Genomic DNA, 19,146 nt, shown 5'->3' with positions numbered 1-19,146 from the left:
CTGTGGCTGAGGGGATGGCTGGCTCAGACAGGAGCAATGGCCTGTCCCTCCCACCCGATGCCCAGCGAGTACACTGAGGCTCGTTGGTAGGTCGGCTGACTCCGTGCCAGTCTCTGACTCCACCTGTCAGATGTAGAAGGAAATGCGGGCAGCTCCTGACCGCCACCCCATGGGAATGGCAGAGAGGCAGCTCCGTCCCCAGTAGCCTGGAGACTGTGGGTGGACAGTGCGCCTGCCACCCGAAGGCTCTGTGGCTGTGCGGGGCCGTGTGAGTTAGGGACCTCCCAGGCTCAGCTGGCAGTCCCTTTCCTCAGCACAGGGCTCCGCCTGGACACACGGTCCCGTGGTGGGGGCTTCGGGGAGCAGGGCGGCTGGTGTGCGGCTGCAGCCAAAGCCTGGGCAGTCGTGGAGCGTCCCAGAGTGAGGCTTGACCAAGAACCGCGTCTTCTTTCTGGAAGCTTCTGCCAGCTTTTGTCAACGGTGTGGTGCTCGGAGCGACCAGGCGTGGGGCCCTGAGCCCTAGCCTTCGGGGTGGTGGTGGACCTGGGTGCTGAGGAGAGGGGCTAGAACGCTGGGCCCTGGGCCCCTCTGCTCGACCACCAGCCAGTGGCCTCGTCTGGAAAACGGGACAATGCCTGCTGGACCCTTGCCAGGCGCAGGAGCTGCCATGTATCACATGGGTGGGGGGTGGGTCCTCCCTCCCCACCTAGAGGGAGACCACGCTGGGCCTCCCGGTCTTAACTTGTACAGATGAGAGAGCTGGGAGGGCTTTGGAGTCTGTCTTGTCCCTTGGTTCCCAGTTGGCGTTCTGGGGAACCCTCCTGCTAATAGCGTGTAGAGGACACACAGGGTTGGGGAGCCCTGGCTGTACCCCCGTTTCCTCCCTGTGTCCAGCACACCCTGAACACAGGCCTTTCCCATCGGCCTGTTTGCCTGGGTGGAATGTGGGAAGGGACTTGGGAACTGCTTATCAATTTGGGGTCACTGATGAGTAATTGAGGCTGCGGGCAGGCAGGGGCGCGGTCTGTAGTGACCACGGGCCAAAGAAGGGGAGAGCAAGGCCTTTTTCCAGCCGCAGCCAGAGACTGATGCCCCGGCGGGGGGTCTTCCCAGTGCCGGGTGTGCGCAGGGGTCCCAGTGGGGCGGCCTCTGGAGTCCCTGCCTGGCGTCCGATCTCACCTCCATGCCGCGTGCACTGTGCTGTGGACAAGCCACTTTACCTCTCTGATCCCTGACTCCTTGGCGCTCCGAGGGAGCCACCCGCAGCGGGGGTGAGGCAACGCCAGTGTGGGGAGCAGCCGGCCCTCACAGGGCTGGCTCCCCAGCAGAGCTGGCCCATGGTCACCGGTGTCATCCCTGGAGCTTGTGTGGGCTGGCCTGGCTGGGAGCCACTCCTCTCAGGCTCCGAATTCCTGAGAGGTGACTGGTGTGGATGGAGTGGGAGGAGTTGGCTCTGCTGTTCCCCCGAAGTGACTGGGTAGGGCTGGCCACCTCCATTCCTGCCCAGGGTTGGGCCCAGTACTTAAAAAAATGCAGATGCTCCCTGGCCTGGCCAGGGCTGGCTGGCTGGGGCTCCTGAGGGTCCTTCCTTGTGCTCAGGAAACAAAGAGGCAGGTTGAGGGGCACACGGCACCTCTGCAGGAAGCTGCCTCATAACTGGGGCAGCCTCCGGGTGCGGCCCTGCTGATAGGCAGGAGCTCTTGGGGCCTGGGCCATGCTCTGCTGCAGGAAGGTCACGACATTCTGGGGAGAGGGCTGCCCCAGTCCTGCAGGGCACCAATGGGGGACAGTCATGTCATTTGTGAGGTTGCCAAGGGGCCAGGCTCACCAAGTAGTGCCATGGGGTTGGGCAGATGCTTCATTATTCCCACGGGGCATGCGTGACAATCTAGCTTGCCCTCCGGCAGCACCCAAGCCACTTTTGCCCACCCAGGAATGTGAAAAGGCCAGTGGGGTCTGTTCCCTGGGTCCCTGCATCCCCTGAGGCTGTGGTTGTGAGGGATTTTGGAGCTGGTGTTAGTTGAAGGCCTGGTGCCTTCTGAGATAAAGGGTCAGTGGTGTGACCTGGGAAGACCCTGTGTCCTGCTGGGGAGCAGTGACTGGCCTCGGGGTGCATGGGGTCCAGGCTGGCATCTGGGCCGTGTGAGCTCTGGAGAGATGCTCATGTGGACAAGAGGCGCACAGATGGTCCCTTACTAGGTGGCTACTGACCACCCTGGGGGAGGTGGCCTGTGATGTCTGACTCCCTCCTTGCCCCCCTGCGCTAACCTTCCCTGCCCTGAGTTCCACCTCCCTCCCCTGGCCCCTCTGCCTTGGGTTGCCCCTTGGCCCCCACCCAGGTAGGCTCCTTCCTCGCTGGTTGGCCTGCAGCGACTGTCATCACCTTCCTCCTCTGACTGTGGGGCTGTTGCAGGGCCAGGCTCTGGGTGGCAGGGTGGGGAGTTTCCCGATATGATTGTAAAAGGGGGCCAGTGTGGTGAGGGAGGGTGCATCTCACCCCCTGCTGCATTCAGAAACTGGGGACGTGGTTGGGGTGTGTCACTGGCCTGGTTGCCGACAGCTCTCATTGGTGAGAGTCCTGCAGGGAAGCTTGGGTGCTGCCGGAGGGCTGCATCTGTGCCCGCTGCACACATTATTTGTAGAATTCTGCGCATCGGGCATGGTGCAGCACTGGGTCCCAGGTGCTGAGCGGGCAGGATTAGGAGCCTCAGTTTCCCCACCTGGACCCCAGGCCCTGGGGTGGGCTGCCCCTGGGGTGGGCTGCCCATGGGTGTGAGGGACTTAGCAGGGGTGTTTATGAGGACGTTTTTGGACCTGGAGCATTGCTGAGGCTGAAGGAATCAGCCCAGGACAAGCTGGGGAAGGAGCCCTTCATCTTTCTGCCCAGGGAGGGTGGGGAGGGAGCTTTCCCACTGGAGACCGAGGCTGATGGTTCCTGTGCCTCTTGTGTTGTTACAGATCCCTCGTCCACCTACATCCGACAGCTGGAGACCAAGGTGAAGCTGCTGGAGGGTGACAAGCTCCTCACGCAGGTAGGCTGGCTGTGGGCGGAACGCAGGGGTGTACGTACTGCGTCCCGGGGGGCCAGTGTGAGCCTTCCACCCACCCACCGCCCCCGTGCCCGCCCCTCCCAGCCCACCTGGGCTCCTGCCCCCTTCACATCTGTATCCTCCCACCAGCCTGCCACTCCCACCCCAGATCACATCCTGGAACTCCAGCACCTAATGCTCCATAGCCTGGGGTCCCTCCGTCACATCCTTTCACTGTCTGTCCCCCAGCGCACTTCGAGCTCCTTGGGGGCCACATTGGGCCTGTCCCAGAGATGGTGTGGACACACAGTTGCTGAGGAGATGGCTGCTTTGCCCCCTGGCAGACAAGTGAAGGCCCCAGAGGTGGGCTGGCACGCTTCACTCAGACCCACGTGGATACCTCCCTGCCCCTGCCACACCCAGTCCTCCCGAGGCTGGGGCCATCTTTCTCCATCCTGGGCTTTGCCGGTGCCACAGACAGATGAAGTCACGTCTCATCTCCAGCACAGGGTCCCCAGCACAGGGTCCCTAGCACAGGGACGACCGGTTAGAGACTCAGTGAGGGCAGAGCAGGGTGAGAGGCAGAGCAGGGGGGGCCTGCCTGCCAATAGGAGGGGCCTTTTCTGCTGGGCCAGGGGCTGTGATCAGTCCTGACTGGGGTCCTGGGGGCTGGCTGGTTTGGCTGACCCCTCTAGCCTCTCTGTCCCTTGTACCCATCCTTGGCTTAGTCTCACCCTCCCCTCCCTGTGGACACTCCTGGTCCATAAGTGGCCAACTGGCTGGGATGCCCAGAGCGTTTCTCTGGGAACCAGCCCCGGGGGAGGGGTGTGTGCTCAGCTGCCTGGCTCTGTTGCTAGGTGAGCAGCGGGCTTGGTGCCACTGCCCCACTCAGGAAGCCCCTCGGCACCTCTGCCTGCTGGGCGGCTTGGGGGCTCATGGCCCAAGCATGGAGCACAGCCCCCAAGCCTTACCCCTGCGTGGGCCTCTTGGACAGTCCCTGCAGCCCAGCAGGACCTGGCACAGTACATGGTTCAGGCTTGGGTTCCCCCTCACCCCTCCACCCCCACGGCCTCCACCCCCACACTCAGGTGTCCGGCCAGGCATTGAATTGCAAGGCTGGTTTTGTAACTTTATGTGGTGGTTTTAGGTTCTGCATTGTGTTGGCTCTGGGCTGCTGAGGGCAGGGAGGGGCTGGGGTCTTACCTGGCTGTGGGCTGGGGCTCCTTAGACCCATACTCCATGTGGACCTGACCTGGGTCGGCTGTGGGGTGTAGGGTGGGCCGTGGGAGCCATGGTGGAAGTGATGCGGGGGACTCCGGGGTGACAGGGCAGCCCTAGGGCTCAGGGCCAGTGCCTGGGAGCAGGTGCCTGGCCAGCACGGAGGGGAGGGAGCGGCCCCAGCCACTGTGCAGCGGAATGGAGGCCAGGACCAAGACTGGTGGGGAAGCCTAGGGCGGTGGGTTCGTGGACGTGCCAGGCATGCTGGGCACAGACATCGTAAGATGGGGGCTGCAGACCCCCGCCCAAACCCAGGCTTGCTTGCTGGCTGCAGGCAGGTAGATTGGGGTTCAGGGACATGAACCTGCTTTTGCTTGCTCATCACTGGAAGGGGAGAGGTGCTGGGGACTCAGGGACCACCCAGAGCGGAAGGTTCCAAGTGTCACTTTTCTCTCTTCCTGAAAGAAGCCTGTGAAGCTGAGCTGCTCTGGCGGCAGCTGTGTGGGCTTGTGCGTGTCATGGGGGCGGCCATTCAGGTCCTATCCTCGGCTCTTCCTCAGCAGGGACTCTGCTGGTGGGCCCGGGTCTGGCTCAGGGTCCCTCAGTGAGCGGGTGTCAGGAAGGGGGCAGCTGCGTGGTGCTGGGGCCTTGGCCCTGCTGGTGCATCGTGAGCCCACCTGCCCTCGTCTGGCCCCCGACCTGTAATCAGCACAAGCAGCCTGGAGCCGGCGGTGTCATCAGAGCATCTCCGGGGTCAGGGATGGGGCTCCTGCTGCCCCTGCCACCTGCTCTGCCCTCACTTGGCCTTGAGGGTGGGCGGTGTCGCTGGCCATGGAGGAGGGCGCTGGTGTTCTAGGCCACACAGGAGAAATAAGAGATGGAGAGACAGTGAGAGGAGGATTTCCCGGTGGCATGTCACACCTGGCCTGCCTTTGGATTCCTGGGGGCTCAGATGGCACATAAAGGTCCTCAGACCACTTCCTGCCTCCCAGGCTCTGTTTGCTCACCTGCACAATGGACCCTCAGTGTGAAAGTGATCACCTGCTGTGTGCGTGGCCCCGGGGGTGCGGGGGGGACCTGGCAGAGGCTTGCCCTCAGGGAGCTCGCTGTCCAGCCTCACTTTCATCCCTGCCTGACCACCCCCTTGTCCCACCCAGCAGGACTCAAGTGCACAAGGGGGCTGCTGGAGGACAGCAGAGGTGGGGAGAGCCCATGGCCAGGACCTGGCCCACGGTGGCCCAGGGAAGATGGGATTTACTTAGCCTTCATCCTCTTGGCCTCCTGCGAGTCGTGGCTCGGCCCAGGCGTGGCCTCCTGCCAGTAGACTTTCCTCCCCCCCCCCAAGTGGCGTGGCCCTTGTTATGAGCTTTCAGCCCCATGGGCTGCCCACATTTGCGGATAGTTTTTGGGCCCCTCCTTTGGGAAGCCTGGCTCCCGCCCCTGCTGGACTGTCAGCTACTCGAGGACTAGGCTGCAGTGTCTGAGTGGTCAGAGCCGCTTCTTTAAGGCTCAGCGTAGGTGGACTGAGCGGATGCACCTTGGGGAACCCCTGGCTGCGCCCCCACCCAGACTCCTAGGCCAAGAGGGGAGGTCGGTTCTTGCCCAGACTAGGGAAGGTCTGCTTAACCAAGGGAGAGCTGCTTGTAAGGTAGTGAGTGTATCATCTCTGGAGGCAATTAAGTGAAGGATGTCTGACTATGTTTGGGAACCTTGAAGAAACTGCTGCTGTTGGGGGGGATTCTGGCCTTGACCTCATGAGCCCTGGCCTCTGAGATTTTATGATTCTGGCCCTTCCGTCCTGTCACTGAAATCAAATTGCACAGAAATCCCCAGCTCTGCAAAGTGAGGAATCCGCCTGTTGGCAGAGCGCCGGGGAGAGCAATATTATTCTTTGAACTATCTTAAGGGGATGTGGCTTTGGGGTTTGAGTGGGAGGGCAGAGGGCCTCTGTGGGTCCCCACTTCCCACTGCCCCACCCCTCCCCCCATGGCCTCCATTTAACTCCGAAATAGCTTTAATTAAAAATGTGCGGAGTGCTCACAGACTAAATGACTGGATTGCAGCGCGTATTTTCTCTCTCTTGTCAGCTTTAAAATTTCATCAACACAGCTGCTTCCTCTGCGATGATTCCGCACGAGCCCCGCTCACGCTGTGTTCCCTGTGGCTTCTCTGTGCCCAGCCGTGCTGGGCTGGGGGGGCTGTAATTGACGCTGGGCCTGTGCGCCCCCCTTCCCTCCGTTAAGTCCCCTGCTGGGCTGATAAATGAAGCCTCTGTGCGTCCAGAAGCCAGCTTCACAAAAGTGCAAGAAGCTCGTGGTGCCATCTCACGGTGGGCGAGCAGGCGGCCATCTGGGGGAGTGCAGGCAGTGGGCCAGGCCTGGACTCAACGGCCCCCAGCCTGCCTGCCCCCTTCCTTACCCCCGCGTCCCCATCGCACCGTGCCGCTCAGGGTGGCTGAGCACTCAGGTTGGAAGTGACCCCAGAATTTATACCAAGCACAGATGGGGAATCAGAGGCCTGGGTGGAGCAGGTTTCCAGGCATGGGTGATTGTATTAGTCTGCTGGGGCTGCTGTAACAAAAGAACCACGCACCAGGCTATTTAAATAAGTGAAACACGTTGTCTCATGGTTCTGGGGGCCAGAAGTTCAAGATCAAGGCAGGGATGGTGCCTTCTGAGGGCCCTGAGGGAGGGTCTGTCCCAGGCCTCTCTCTTTGGCTTGCAGATGTCCGTCTTCTGCCTGTGTCTCTACGAGGTCTTCCCTCTGTGTGTGTCTGTGTCCCAGTTTCTCCTTTTTATGAGATCACCAGTGATATTGGATCAGGGCCCACCCACCCTGATGACGTCACTTTAACGTGATCGCCTCTATAAAGCCCCATCTCCAAATAGGTCACATTCTGAGGTCCTAGGAATTAGGACATCAATGTAGGAATTAGGGGGACTCAGTTCAGCCTGCAGCTGTGCTGCTGTTGGCCTGATGCCTTGGGCCCTGGGAGAATCCCTGAGCAGCTCTCACCCGCCATGTGTCTTAGGCAAAATCCTGACTCTTCCAGTGCCTCAGTTTCCTCACCTGTAAGATGGGGATAAGGGTGAGGCCACTACATTGCTTGCCACACTGACCGGAACCCTGCACCTGGGGGACACCTTGGGCAGTGGCTCACCTTCTCACCTTCTCCTGGTCCTAAGACCTGGGATAGTTCAAGGTCAGACAGACCGTGCCACCTGGCCTGTGGCTGGGACCTTCCTGTCCCCGAATGAACTGCTCCTCTGTCCTCTGAGTTTTGAACCATGCAGGCTGGGGGAGCGGGGGCTGCTCTGCCACCATCTGGGCCCGTCCCTGACACCTCTGTTCTGTTCCCCGAGTCCCTGAGGACTGGCTGTTCTGGCTGGTGGGGCCCCTCGCCCAGGCCCTCTGGAGATGCTGGCCCCCTTGGCGGTTCTGCAGTGGCAGCTCTGCTCACCCGGGTCTTCTGTGAGATTTTGCCTTGTCAGTAGGCTCTGGGCCATTCCCGCTCCGCCCGCTTGGTGTTTGGGGTCGGCCGTCCCACCCTCACCCCCTTTGCCGAGGGCGGGGGTCTCTTTAAATGCATTAGAACATCAGCTGGTCCCGCCCCCCCTCAGCCAGGGAGGAATCCCCTCCTGCATCTGAGCAGATGGTCAGTCTAGCAACAGGGGCAGGAAGAGTAGGAATTTCACCTTTCTCTTTGCTGGAGGCTTAACTGGCGTCCACCGTGAGCCACGCCACGGTGGGTGAGAGTCAGCATAGCAAGAGGCCGTGCGCAGAATTATAAAAGCCAGAGTCAGGTTCAAATCCCCAAAGTGCCCCTTACCAGCTGGGTGGCCTGGGGCCAGCGGCTTAACTTCTCTGTGCCTCCGTTTTCCCATCTCCAAAATGGGGACACTTGAGGTGCCTTCCCCAGGAGTAAAGGGCAAATCATGGAAAACACTAGGGCTGTGGGTCAGCCACTGTGATCTCACCTGTGGGCCATCTGGCAGCTGTGTGTCCTTCTTGACCCCAGTTTATGTGCAAGCAAACAGAGGCCCTGAAAGTTGGAGGTCCTGCAGCCTGCCGAGGGGTGACAGTCACTGTGGTGGATGAGACCTTGCCTGCATGCTACCCATCAGTCACAGGCCTCGGGCAGTACACACACCAACAGACCTGGGACGTGGGGCCGGAGCGGAGAGCAGGGAGCAGGGAGCTGGGCCAGCGTGGGCAGTGATGTGGGCCTCTCACTAACCGCACGTGGGCTCCCTGCTGGCCTGAGCGCTTATTAGAACACTCTGGACCCCCAGCCAGGTTCTGAATGGCCTGCAAATGTGCTCTCTTAAAATTAAAGAAAAAATTAAAGTGAATCTGGTTGGTTGTCTGCTCCTGCGAGGGGCCCAAGGAAGAGAGAGACCAGGAGGGGCTGTGTCCCGACCTGGCCTCTCCAAGCTGGCTGGGGGCTGGGGGTGTCTGCAGGCCTGTGCACCCCACCTGGCCTCTCAGAAGGGCTGCTTTTCTCCCGAAGGGCAGCTGTCCTCTGGTGGGATCCCGCCTTGAGGAGAGCTGTATAGGGGTGTGTCTGGTGCCAGGGTATGGCAGACACTGGCAGTCCTTGTTACATATGTGGGGCTCCTGTGAGGTGCCTTCGGGACCCCCCATCCCCACCGTGGCCTGGGAAAACCACTCCAGCCAAGCTGAGGTCCTGGGGGCTTTGGGCTAATGGGTGCCCAGGGTCGGGGACAGAGGTGAGGGGCCTGGCTGGTGTGTGCTGGGTGACACTGCATCTCTTCCCTTCCAGCTGCCCCACCCCCACGTCCACCTGAGGAGCCAGCTGCAGGTAGAGCTGCCAGGCGGGTGGACTTGTGTGCCGTGCTGTGTGGGATGGGGCGGGCACTGCTTTGCGTGCTGTGTGGTGCCCTGTCTGCTCTGGGTCCCCTCACTTTGGTCCCCTCCTGGCCCTTCTCACCACTTTCACTGGACCCACCCTGCATGTGAGGCCACAGGGCCAGTCAGTGTCACACCCACTCTGCAGTGAGAGCCCCTTGGGAGGGGGTCGCCAAGGCCGCATGAGTTAGTGGTGGCTCCCAGCTGGCCCAGGTCCCTGGGCAAGGTCCTGGGGAGGTGGCGGGTATCCTGCCCATGGCCTGTTCTGACAGTGCTCCCAGGTGTATGGGGCGGGGCACCCCCAAGGGGGTTCCTGCAGCTTTGCCAGCAGGAGCCCTGGCAGGTGGGGGCTAGGGGCACAGCTGTAGCCCCACGGAGGCTCAGGGAGCCTGGGGTGGCCCAAGTTCACACAGGGGGCAGCGTTGCAGTGACAGCCCTGGACAGAGCCCCGGTGTCCTTTGGACTTGGAGGCCCTGCAGCCTCCTGGTTCTCCCTCCTGGTCCAGAGGCTCCTGCTGCCCTTGGGGGGCACTGGATGGGGCGGGGCTGTGTTTGCAGCCCTGGGTGCCTTTCTCCCCTTTTAAGGATTCAGGAAATCCCGTTCCGCTCCTGCTGTGGGTCAGGGCCCCCTCCACGCTAGGCGAACTGCAGGCCGGCCCGAGTCCTCCCCTGGGAGCATCATGCCCCTGTCCCCGAGGTGCAGGCCCAGCCGCCCGAAGGCCATTTCAGCTCCCTTCCCCTTAGTGATGAAAACCTGGGGATTTCTTTCTTCCAGGGCACCGTCAGGCAAATACCAGGATTTTAATTTGGATTTAAGTGCAATTACGGTTCTTCATTTCGATGCGTCATTAGTCACGTTGCCCCTAATGAGAGATTGTGCGTTTTCCCACCAGCTCTGAGGCTTGCTAATAAAGTTCTCTGGATGGCAAATATTTACAGAAGATCATTGAAGGCAGGGGTGGAAACTGCGTGCTGCTAATTAAAAAACTCCCCCACCCGGTGCACACACCTCCTCCCAAGGAAACTATTTGGGAGGAGGGAGGAGACACACCAGTGTTTTGAGTAACAACATGCGGGCTGCCTCGGAACGCATTTGGTCCGGGGCCAGAGGAGCTGGGAGGAGGCTCAGCTCAGCTCAGAGCAGGATCTGGACCCGGACGGACGGGGCAGGCTCCAGTGCCTCTTAATGTGATCAGGGGCATGGCTGTCCCATTTTCAGATCCAGGGCGGTGGCCAAGCTCTCCCTGGTGAAACCCGGCCACATTTTGGGGGCCACCACGAGAGGGTGATGGTCAGGAGGAGGGGCTCCCAGGGGTGGCTGCCGCACCCTGTCCTGCGCCCTGGCCTGGTCCCTGCCCTGGCTGGCCTCCCCTCCAGGGTTTGTTTGGGTAACTCAATAGCCCCATGATTTATGGGACATTCCCCTGCATATTATCTGCCCAACTGAGTTCCCTCAGTCCTTTGAAGTAGGAAAGGGTGCTTGGGCCAGAAATGCCCTGAGGCTTCTGCTCAGCTGGACCAGAGGCCCTTTGTGGGATTGAGCATGACCCTTGGGTTCTCTCCCTCTACTGGTCCCAGCCCCCGGCCCTGTGGGGAGGGGTGGGGGGTTGCTTTGCCCTGAAAGACTACATAAGGCCAGATATGTGTGTTCATTCATTTGTTCACTCATTACACACTCAATCACCCCTCTCCCTCCTAAGCACACACTGGCATCAGTGATGAGCCCAGCTTGCACCGGTTGCCGTGGATACAGAGGGGTGAGACCCAGGGCCCACGTTTGGGAGCTTCTGTGCAGTGGTGGAGGCCAGCGGGTGCCCTGAGCAGAGCATTGAGGAGGGGTCACCCTGCAGCGAGCCCAGCACCTGTGGGAGGCAGGACTTCCTGTGGATTCTGGCCTGAAGAGGGGGTGCCAAGGGTGTGGGGAACCCAGGGATGGGATGCTGGAGCAGAGGAGCGAAGGCCGAGGGGTGGGAGAGCCGTGGCCCATTCACTCACCCACTTACCTGTTTATTCAGCTGCTCAACAAACGTGTGTGAAGCACACAGTGGGGAGAAAGTGGAGCCCCTGCAAGGATGGGGTGTAAAGGGCCACAGCGGGCGGGGGGAGGGGAGGTGTGGGCTGGGCCCCCAGGCAGGTGCCCAGAGCAGACCAGAGCCATGGGGAGGGGGCACATCCTCAGACCCCTCCACCCCGCTCCTCACGTCTAACCTCTCCCCCCCTCTCCCCTGCAGCAGGCAGGCTCCTCACGTCTAACCTCTGCCCCCCTCCCCTGCAGCAGGCAGGCTCCTCATGTCTAACCTCTGCCCCCCTCTCCCCTGCAGCAGGCAGGCTCCTCACGTCTAACCTCTGCCCCCCTCCCCTGCAGCAGGCAGGCTCCTCATGTCTAACCTCTGCCCCCCTCTCCCCTGCAGCAGGCAGGCTCCTCACGTCTAACCTCTGCCCCCCTCTCCCCTGCAGCAGGCAGGCTCCTCACGTCTAACCTCTGCCCCCCTCCCCTGCAGCAGGCAGGCTCCTCATGTCTAACCTCTGCCCCCCTCTCCCCTGCAGCAGGCAGGCTCCTCACGTCTAACCTCTCCCCCCCTCTCCCCTGCAGCAGGCAGGCTCCTCACGTCTAACCTCTGCCCCCCTCCCCTGCAGCAGGCAGGCTCCTCATGTCTAACCTCTGCCCCCCTCTCCCCTGCAGCGGGCAGGCTCCTCACGTCTAACCTCTGCCCCCCTCTCTCCTGCAGCAGGCAGGCTCCTCATGTCTAACCTCTCCCCCCCTCTCTCCTGCAGCAGGCAGGCTCCTCACGTCTAACCTCTGCCCCCCTCTCTCCTGCAGCAGGCAGGCTCCTCATGTCTAACCTCTGCCCCCCTCCCCTGCAGCAGGCAGGCTCCTCATGTCTAACCTCTCCCCCCCTCCCCTGCAGCAGGCAGGCTCCTCATGTCTAACCTCTGCCCCCCTCTCTCCTGCAGCAGGCAGGCTCCTCACGTCTAACCTCTCCCCCCCTCCCCTGCAGCAGGCAGGCTCCTCATGTCTAACCTCTCCCCCCCTCTCTCCTGCAGCAGGCAGGCTCCTCATGTCTAACCTCTGCCCCCTCTCCCCTGCAGCGGGCAGGCTCCTCACGTCTAACCTCTGCCCCCCTCTCCCCTGCAGCAGGCAGGCTCGGGAGAGTTCCGGACGCTGCGGAAAGGCTTCTCCCCATACCACTCGGAGTCCCAGCTCTCCAGCCTGCCCCCCTCCTACCAGGACGCCCTGCAGAATGTAAGTGCTGCTCCTCCAAGAGCCCCACTGCCCCCCTTTTGGACCTGACCAAAATCTGGAATCCTCGGTTCACATTCCATTGGAGGGGGGCGGCTCAGACTGGCTAGGGACCTGCGGGGCCCATGGACAGACTGGCCGAGCAGGGTCGGGAGGGCAGCGGTCAAGGCTTGGACTTCTTTCTAGCAAGGGGCCTGGGCTCCCGGGCCCTCGGGGCTCGGTCAGGGCCCAGTGTGGTGGTTGGAGGTGAAGGCCCAGCTCGGGGTGACGTGTCTGGAGGCCACGAGAGCGGCTGCCCAGGCCCAGCCACCATCCCGCATGCAACTCAGTGGCCTGGGTCACAGTGGGGAGACATGGGGCTGGTGCTTGGGGTGGGGCTGGGAGGGTCACTGCCCCCGGCTCTAGCTGAGAGCGGGTGTGTGGATTGTGTACCTCAGTTACCCACAGGGCTCCTGGGCTCCGACCAGCCCAGGGTCCACTCACTTCATGAGAAAAGCCAGTGACGCCGCATGGGTGGCTCCTCCACTCCTCATCTCCCCGCCCTGCTGTCTGTTCTGAGGGCTAACGGGGATGGACTGCTCTGTCCCCAACCCCTTTTTGACCTGGGGACTGGAACGTGCCTGACCATACGTGTGTTGCTGTCGCCCCCTCCTGGCTGGTGGGGGGAGTGCAGCCTTCTGCCTCAGGTCATCACCTGTGTGTGGCCTGCCTTCCACGTGCCCCGCCATCCCAGAGTTTCCAGATCTTTTTGTTCCCCCACATGACAGACCTGGCCTGGGCACCAGAGGCCAGGCAGCTTGGGCTGGCATTAGCGAAACAGTTTTTGGGCTGTGTCCAGGGCTCTACACACACCCTGGGACACAGGGACCCTTTTTGTTCAGATGAGGAAACTGAGGCACAGAGTGGGTCGGGCCCTGCCTCAAGGCACAGCCAGCAGAGCCTCACCCAGGCCCAGTCATGGGTCCCAGACCCCAAGGCCATGGGTCCCTGCCTCCTTGGAGCCAGCAGTAGGGCGAGCTTGAGAGGCCCCGGCAGCAGGTCCAGGCTGGGCGGGCAGGTGGGGAGAGTGCAGGGGGTTGGCTGCCGGGCAGAAAATTCAGGACCCTGAGGGTTTCTGCACAGCGTGGCCTGGGTGGGCACGATCCCAGGGCGGTGGCACTCAGCCAAGCCCACCGAGTCTGCCCGGGCCCTGGAGGAGTCATCGGGGCCCATGGACAGGAAGGAAACCAAGACTCAGAGAAGGGCAGGGCCTCGGGGAACCCCAGCTTAGAGGTCTCCTCCCTGCTCCCGTGCTCACATGCTCGCTGGGGTACTCTTGGTGGTCTGTCTGGTTCTCCCTCAGGCCTACTCCCAGCGTCTTCTGAACACCTGGTTCCTATTGGCCCTGGGGGCTTTATCCTTGAGGCCACCTTGTCTGTGAGCTTCTTCCATGGGGCCCTGAGTGCAGGGTCCTTCTTGCAGCCTGAGGCAGAAGCCCTGCACCCTGCTCTCTGGCCACTGGGCCAGTGACCCTTGTGGGGAGAAGCTGGGGGGCCCTGGGCAGACACTCGGCCTCTGCCACAGGTGGGCAGCGTGCTGGGAGACTGGATCCCCTCCTGGCCTGGCTCATCCCCTGCCTGCTCCCCCAGGGGTCTGGGAGTTGGGTGCCTAACTGCCAGTTAGAATGTTTGCCGAGTCAGGTGGCCAGGTGGCCAGACAGGCCGGAGGCAGGGCTCAGGGCTGGAAGAGACTCGGAACACCAGCGTGGGGGAGTAGGGTCAGGGTGAATCGCCCACCGGGCAGCTGGGGGAGCTGGAGGGGGCTTTGGAGCCAGAACGCCTGGGGTCCGCAGGCGATCTTCGCGTGCCTCTGCCCTCTCCGAGCGGCACTCCCTTTCTTTGCACAGTGGATGACAGACCTTCCCCATGCCGGTGTGGAGCCTGTGGGGTGTGGTGGGGCTCCGGTGCTGCCCTTCCACCCTGGCCTGGTCCTCACACCTGCCCCCTCTCCCCATCACCCACCCCCACTTCCTCCTGCCGGGTCCCTGGCCCCACCGAATCACGGACCTCACTCGGTGCCGGTCACGCCTGCAGCTGCCACCTGGGTCTATTCAGGGTGAGCTAAGCCCGGTGATTCCCTCCCACAGGGCCCCGCCCGCCTGGTACCCGAGCTGTCCTCGCCCCCCTCCACCGGCTACAGCCCCGCAGGACAGAAGCCCGAGGCTGTCGTGCACGCAATGAAGGTGAGGGCCAGGCCCGCTCCCTCAGGAGCCCGATCCCTGGTGCGATGCTGGGATGTGGGGCCTTGAACCCCACGTGTTTCCTCTCCGGGGGTGTCTGAGAAGCAGGGTGGGGCTGTCATCTCTGTGTGGGACTGGGTGGCTGTGACTGCCTGGGACACTCTGGGGGAGGGGCTCAGAGATGCCTGGTACTCACCATCCCTGTAACTGGGGAAACTAAGGCGTGGGGGAGGGGAAGAGCTGGCCCTCCCTCAAGATTAGAGCCACAGGCAGGACTGGGGCTGGGTGGAACCAAAGCCTGGGCCTCCCGGGCCCAGCCGCTCCTCCAGGTGCAGCTGCCCCCTGCTCAGGGCCTCCAGGTGCAGGTCCTGAAGAAGCTCGTGTGTACGCCACGGCTGCCACGTGCACGTGCCCACGTGCCCACGTGCACCAGTGGGTGCCGTCCACGGCCCTCCTGCTCATTAATCACAAGCTGGACCCGGGGTAGGAGCGAGTCCACCTGTCCTAGGGTGGCCCCTGCTCCCAGGTGACCCGTCCTCAGCTCTGCTCCCAGTGGTAACGTGGGAGTACTGCTTCCTATGTGGGGCGAGAGCAGAGGACACAGAGTGGGGAGGGATGATCTACCCCTCAGGCCTCTCCACGCCCTTGACCCTGGCCCTGCTCCCTGCAGGTCCTGGAGGTGCATGAGAACCTGGACCGGCAGCTCCAGGACAGCTGCGAGGAGGACTTGAGCGAGAAGGAGAAGGCCATCGTCCGGGAGATGTGCAACGTGAGGCGCCTCCCGGGCCGGAGGCCCCTGGGGGGCTGGGAGGGGGCCGCTGGAGCCTGTCCCCCTTTCTCCCCACTGAGAATGGGATCTGTGTGTCTCTCCATTTGGGAATGTGCCTCTGCCCCCAGGACTGGTCTTGTTTACCCCTCATGTCCCGACCCTCAGCCCTAGTCCCAGGTGTCTGGCTCCTGGCCTCCCAGCTGGGTGGTGGCCTGGTGACTGCTGGCCACACAGGTGGTGCTTAGACAGAGGTGCAGGTCGCACCCCCTGCTCCCTGTGGGCCTGCGGGGCTGGGGCCGCCTCTGGGTCTGCCCAGGAAGGAGAGCCTCACCCCGACCCACCTCACCAACACACGTCCTCTCGGAGCCCTTGTAGGAGCCAGAGGGAAGGGTGGCTCACAGGGACTGAACCAGGGCCTCCCATGGGGTGGGGTGTTCCGAAACCCCTTCCTATGCTGCCTTCTGAGTCCGTGGGCCCGAGCCCACAGCCCAGTGGTGACCTGCTCAGGATGGCAGGTGTGGCCATGAGGATGGACGTGCAAAGACCTGGTCTGAGCGTCTCTGCGCTTCATGCGGCCTGTTTCCCCTCCTGGCCCCGTGGCTCTGGGGGTGTGTGCACAGGCCAGCGGGCGGGCTCGGGGTGGGTCCTGCGCTCACAGCTTGTGTCTCTCACAGGTGGTCTGGAGAAAGCTGGGAGACGCCGCCAGCTCCAAGCCCTCCATCCGGCAGCACCTGTCTGGGAACCAGTTCAAGGGGCCTTTGTAGGCCTTTCCTCCGTGGACATGGACTGACCCTGCCCGGGGCCCCCGAGGGGGAGCAGCAGGCCCTGTGGCCGAGCTGCTATCTTCTTCTGTGATGAATTGTACATAGGATGCTGCCTGCTGTGGCTCAGCGGCCATGGTGCGCCCCCTGCTGGCCAGGCCTCCATCTCCCACATCTCACACCAGCAAACTGGGAAGGCGAGAAGCCCCCCGCTGCCCCCTGCAGCACAGGGGCCCCGACAGCCTCACCCTCACCCTGGGCCCAGGCTTCAGGCTCCCTGGGTGAGAGCGGAAGGCTGCTTTGAGACGCCCGGCCCAGGGACCGTGCCAGGCTGTGCCCAGCACCTCATCAAGCCCTCCATCACCTGGCTGCCCGGGCACTGGACAAAGGCCCCTGGCAGCTGACTCGGCGCAGGGGCTCCACTTTCCATCCACCTGCTATGGCCTGAACGCTGGCTCCCCAAGCACCGAGTCCCGTGAGCCATGGACAGGGAAGCTCCTGAGGCCCTTCCTTCGGCCCGTGCCCAGTCCCTGCTGCCAGCTGCCGTTTGATTTTAGAGTTCACCCTTTCCCCCTTCATTGTCACCTTGCCCTGTGCTAGGTGTGCCCTATCTTTTTGGGACCAGTGCCTGAGGCATCTCTGTTTCCATGGTTCACGTGATGGGCCAGGAACACAGGAAGGCCGAGTGCAGAGTACCCGGGCTGAGCTGTACGTATCCCTCTCCGGATGGGTAGCACTGGGTCACAGCTGGGCCCCTGGTCCACTGTAGTGTCCACCTGAGCCTGGCTCCATCCTCGGTCACTGCAGACAGAGCTGTGTGGCCGCAGTGACAGGAGTTCTGCCCTCCTTGAAAGGAGCCTGACTTGGCTCTGGCTTTAATTTGCTGCGTGACCTTCAGCAAGTCACTCAGTCTCTCTGGGCCCCTGGTGCAAAGTGAGGTCGCAGAGCTTCTCTTGGCTGTGCTCGTGGCTGGAGGCTGTCGGCTGTAGTCAGTCTGTTCTCACGGCTCGCCAGCCAGTGGGGTCACCTGCTGGAGAAGCTGCTGAGGCCCGAGCTGAGTTCTGCCTCATCCGGTGGACAGTCCCTCCCCTCTCTGAGCCTCAGTGTTCTCCGAGGTAGAATGGGAGCATGAGGGCCTCCTTGCAAGGGCTCTGGGGACCCAATGAGACCGTCAGTGTAGATGATCATGTATAAACTGTAAAGTGCAGTCTGTAAATTTTCCAATTGTGTGTGAGGAGAATGAGGCCCAGATGTGGTAGGCGGTTGGTGGTCGGTTATAGGTGAGACCCCAGAACCTGGAAGGTGGCCAGGGACAGGCCACTGTCACTGCTGTTGGCCCTGGCGTCCACTCCCTCCCTCCAGTTCCTGTCCGTCCTTGGCTTCCCTGCCCAGCAGCACTGAGGCGGCAGCGGCCTCACGCAGCCAGTACTTGAGCCGGAGGTCGTCTTTGCGTCAGGCAGGCCTTGTCCAGGCCCATGACGGATGGGGACCAGGACGGGGCAGTTCCCACTGTCCACTTGCCATTGGTGCCCTTGGGTGGTACACTCTCAGGGGAAAGCCCTCCTCTGCCCAGGGAGTGCCGAGTAGGTGCTGCCCTGGGCATTACAGGGAGCCGTGGGCTTTTCCTGGGAAGAACTTGCCATCAGATCCGGTGGGGGCTCCCTGTCACAGGGGTGCACACTTAGACTGGGAACACCCAGGTCACCGTGCTGGGTAAGTCCTGCCCAAGTGGGCAGTGAGCTGGGGTCAGAGGCCCCCTCTGGTCTTGGAGTCCAAAGAACCATAAGTAGCTGATGGGGGAGGGCCTGTTTTGGTGGGAGCCATGTCTGGGAGCCCATTTGCCATGTTTGGATCAGGTTGGCTTTGCCACGACTGGAAATAAGCAATAAGGAAGCCGCCTGGTACCTGCAGATCCTGCAAACTGACCCCGGGGACAGCCTCACAGGGACCTTCCCCTCTGGAGGGAGTGACATTATTTCTAGGCTGCAGAGGTGTCCAGGGATCAGGTGGAGGGGTCTTGCCAGAGCCCGTCTGCCTGCCATGGAGGCAGAACGAGCTGGGTGCAGAGACCCTCCTGCTCCTGTATTCCTGTGTCCCTGAGCCAGCACGGCTTGGGATGGCTTTCCAGGACAGAACTGTACCTGTGACAGTCATCTCCCTAACATAAGCTGTTAAAAAAAGCCAGCAGCAGCTCTGCTTGACCCCACACTGGGTCCAGTTCACAGTTGCAGGGGGAGCTCACAGGCTGCGGGTGCAGAGGGGCCAGCTCAGGGGAGTCCCAGCCCTGCCGCTAACAGGGAGTGTATGTAGGGCGATAGCGGGTGAGCCTCCGCCCCTTTCAATCCTCAGCTCTGAAAGCTCACGGACGGGGGTGGGCGGGGGGGTGCGCGCTGATCTTGGTGTCCTTTCGTAAAGGCCCCTTCCTTCCCAAATCCTGCTTCCAGATCCTGAAGCCACGGGGACACCTGCACTGTGGCTTCCGTTCCCACTGTGACCGAGACCACCCTCAGTCTCACCCGGGGGGGCCAGGCCCATCCTGGGATCGCAGTCTGCTGAGCACATTTTTTAGGGTGGTGCATTTTTATCCAGCAGTGATTAGCTACACATCAGTGTTTAAAAAGTGACCTTTCATTTTTTTTTCTTGAAAACTTGAGAGGAAACAATACTACTGATTTTTTTTTTAAACAATGCATGACTGCGGCCGGTAGAGGTGTATATTTTCGTAACGCGGGGATCGGGCTGTGCTCTGGGCTGGGCCGGAACGTCTGGTTCCTGCCCCCGGGCCGCAGCCACGCTCTCTATGCTGTAGGATGTGACCTCCGGAGAATGGGCCACCCCTCTGGCTCGGCCCACTTCTACCTTCTGTTCAACCACTTTGATTTGGGGAGAGAAAAAAAAATAGAACTTTTTGATAGTGTGTTAAAAACATTGAACTATTTTAGTAAAAGGTAACAGAGAAGATTGTGACAGTGTATACTTTGCACTAGATAAATAAAGGCTCTTTGCAAGCCTCTGTGGTAGGCGCTTGGTGCCTGTTTTGTC

General features: G+C 61.7%; 1 protein-coding gene across 1 annotated transcript in view; it reads left to right on the top strand.

Moving 5' to 3' along the window:
* Positions 1–19,117, top strand: part of CCDC85C (coiled-coil domain containing 85C) — a 69,632-nt gene extending 50,515 nt beyond the window's left edge. The window contains exons 2-6 of the mRNA XM_081123326.1: positions 2,959–3,032; positions 12,252–12,359; positions 14,482–14,577; positions 15,245–15,343; positions 16,018–19,117. Coding sequence (XP_080979452.1) covers positions 2,959–3,032; positions 12,252–12,359; positions 14,482–14,577; positions 15,245–15,343; positions 16,018–16,107 — 467 coding nt within the window. The 3' untranslated portion in view covers positions 16,108–19,117. The remainder of the gene's footprint in view (positions 1–2,958; positions 3,033–12,251; positions 12,360–14,481; positions 14,578–15,244; positions 15,344–16,017) is intronic.
* Positions 19,118–19,146: the final 29 nt, after the last annotated feature.

This window comes from Miniopterus schreibersii (assembly GCF_964146895.1).
Source record: "Miniopterus schreibersii genome assembly, chromosome: 1".
Classification (NCBI taxonomy): Eukaryota; Metazoa; Chordata; class Mammalia; order Chiroptera; family Miniopteridae; genus Miniopterus; species Miniopterus schreibersii.
This window is presented reverse-complemented; position numbering and strand designations above follow the sequence as displayed.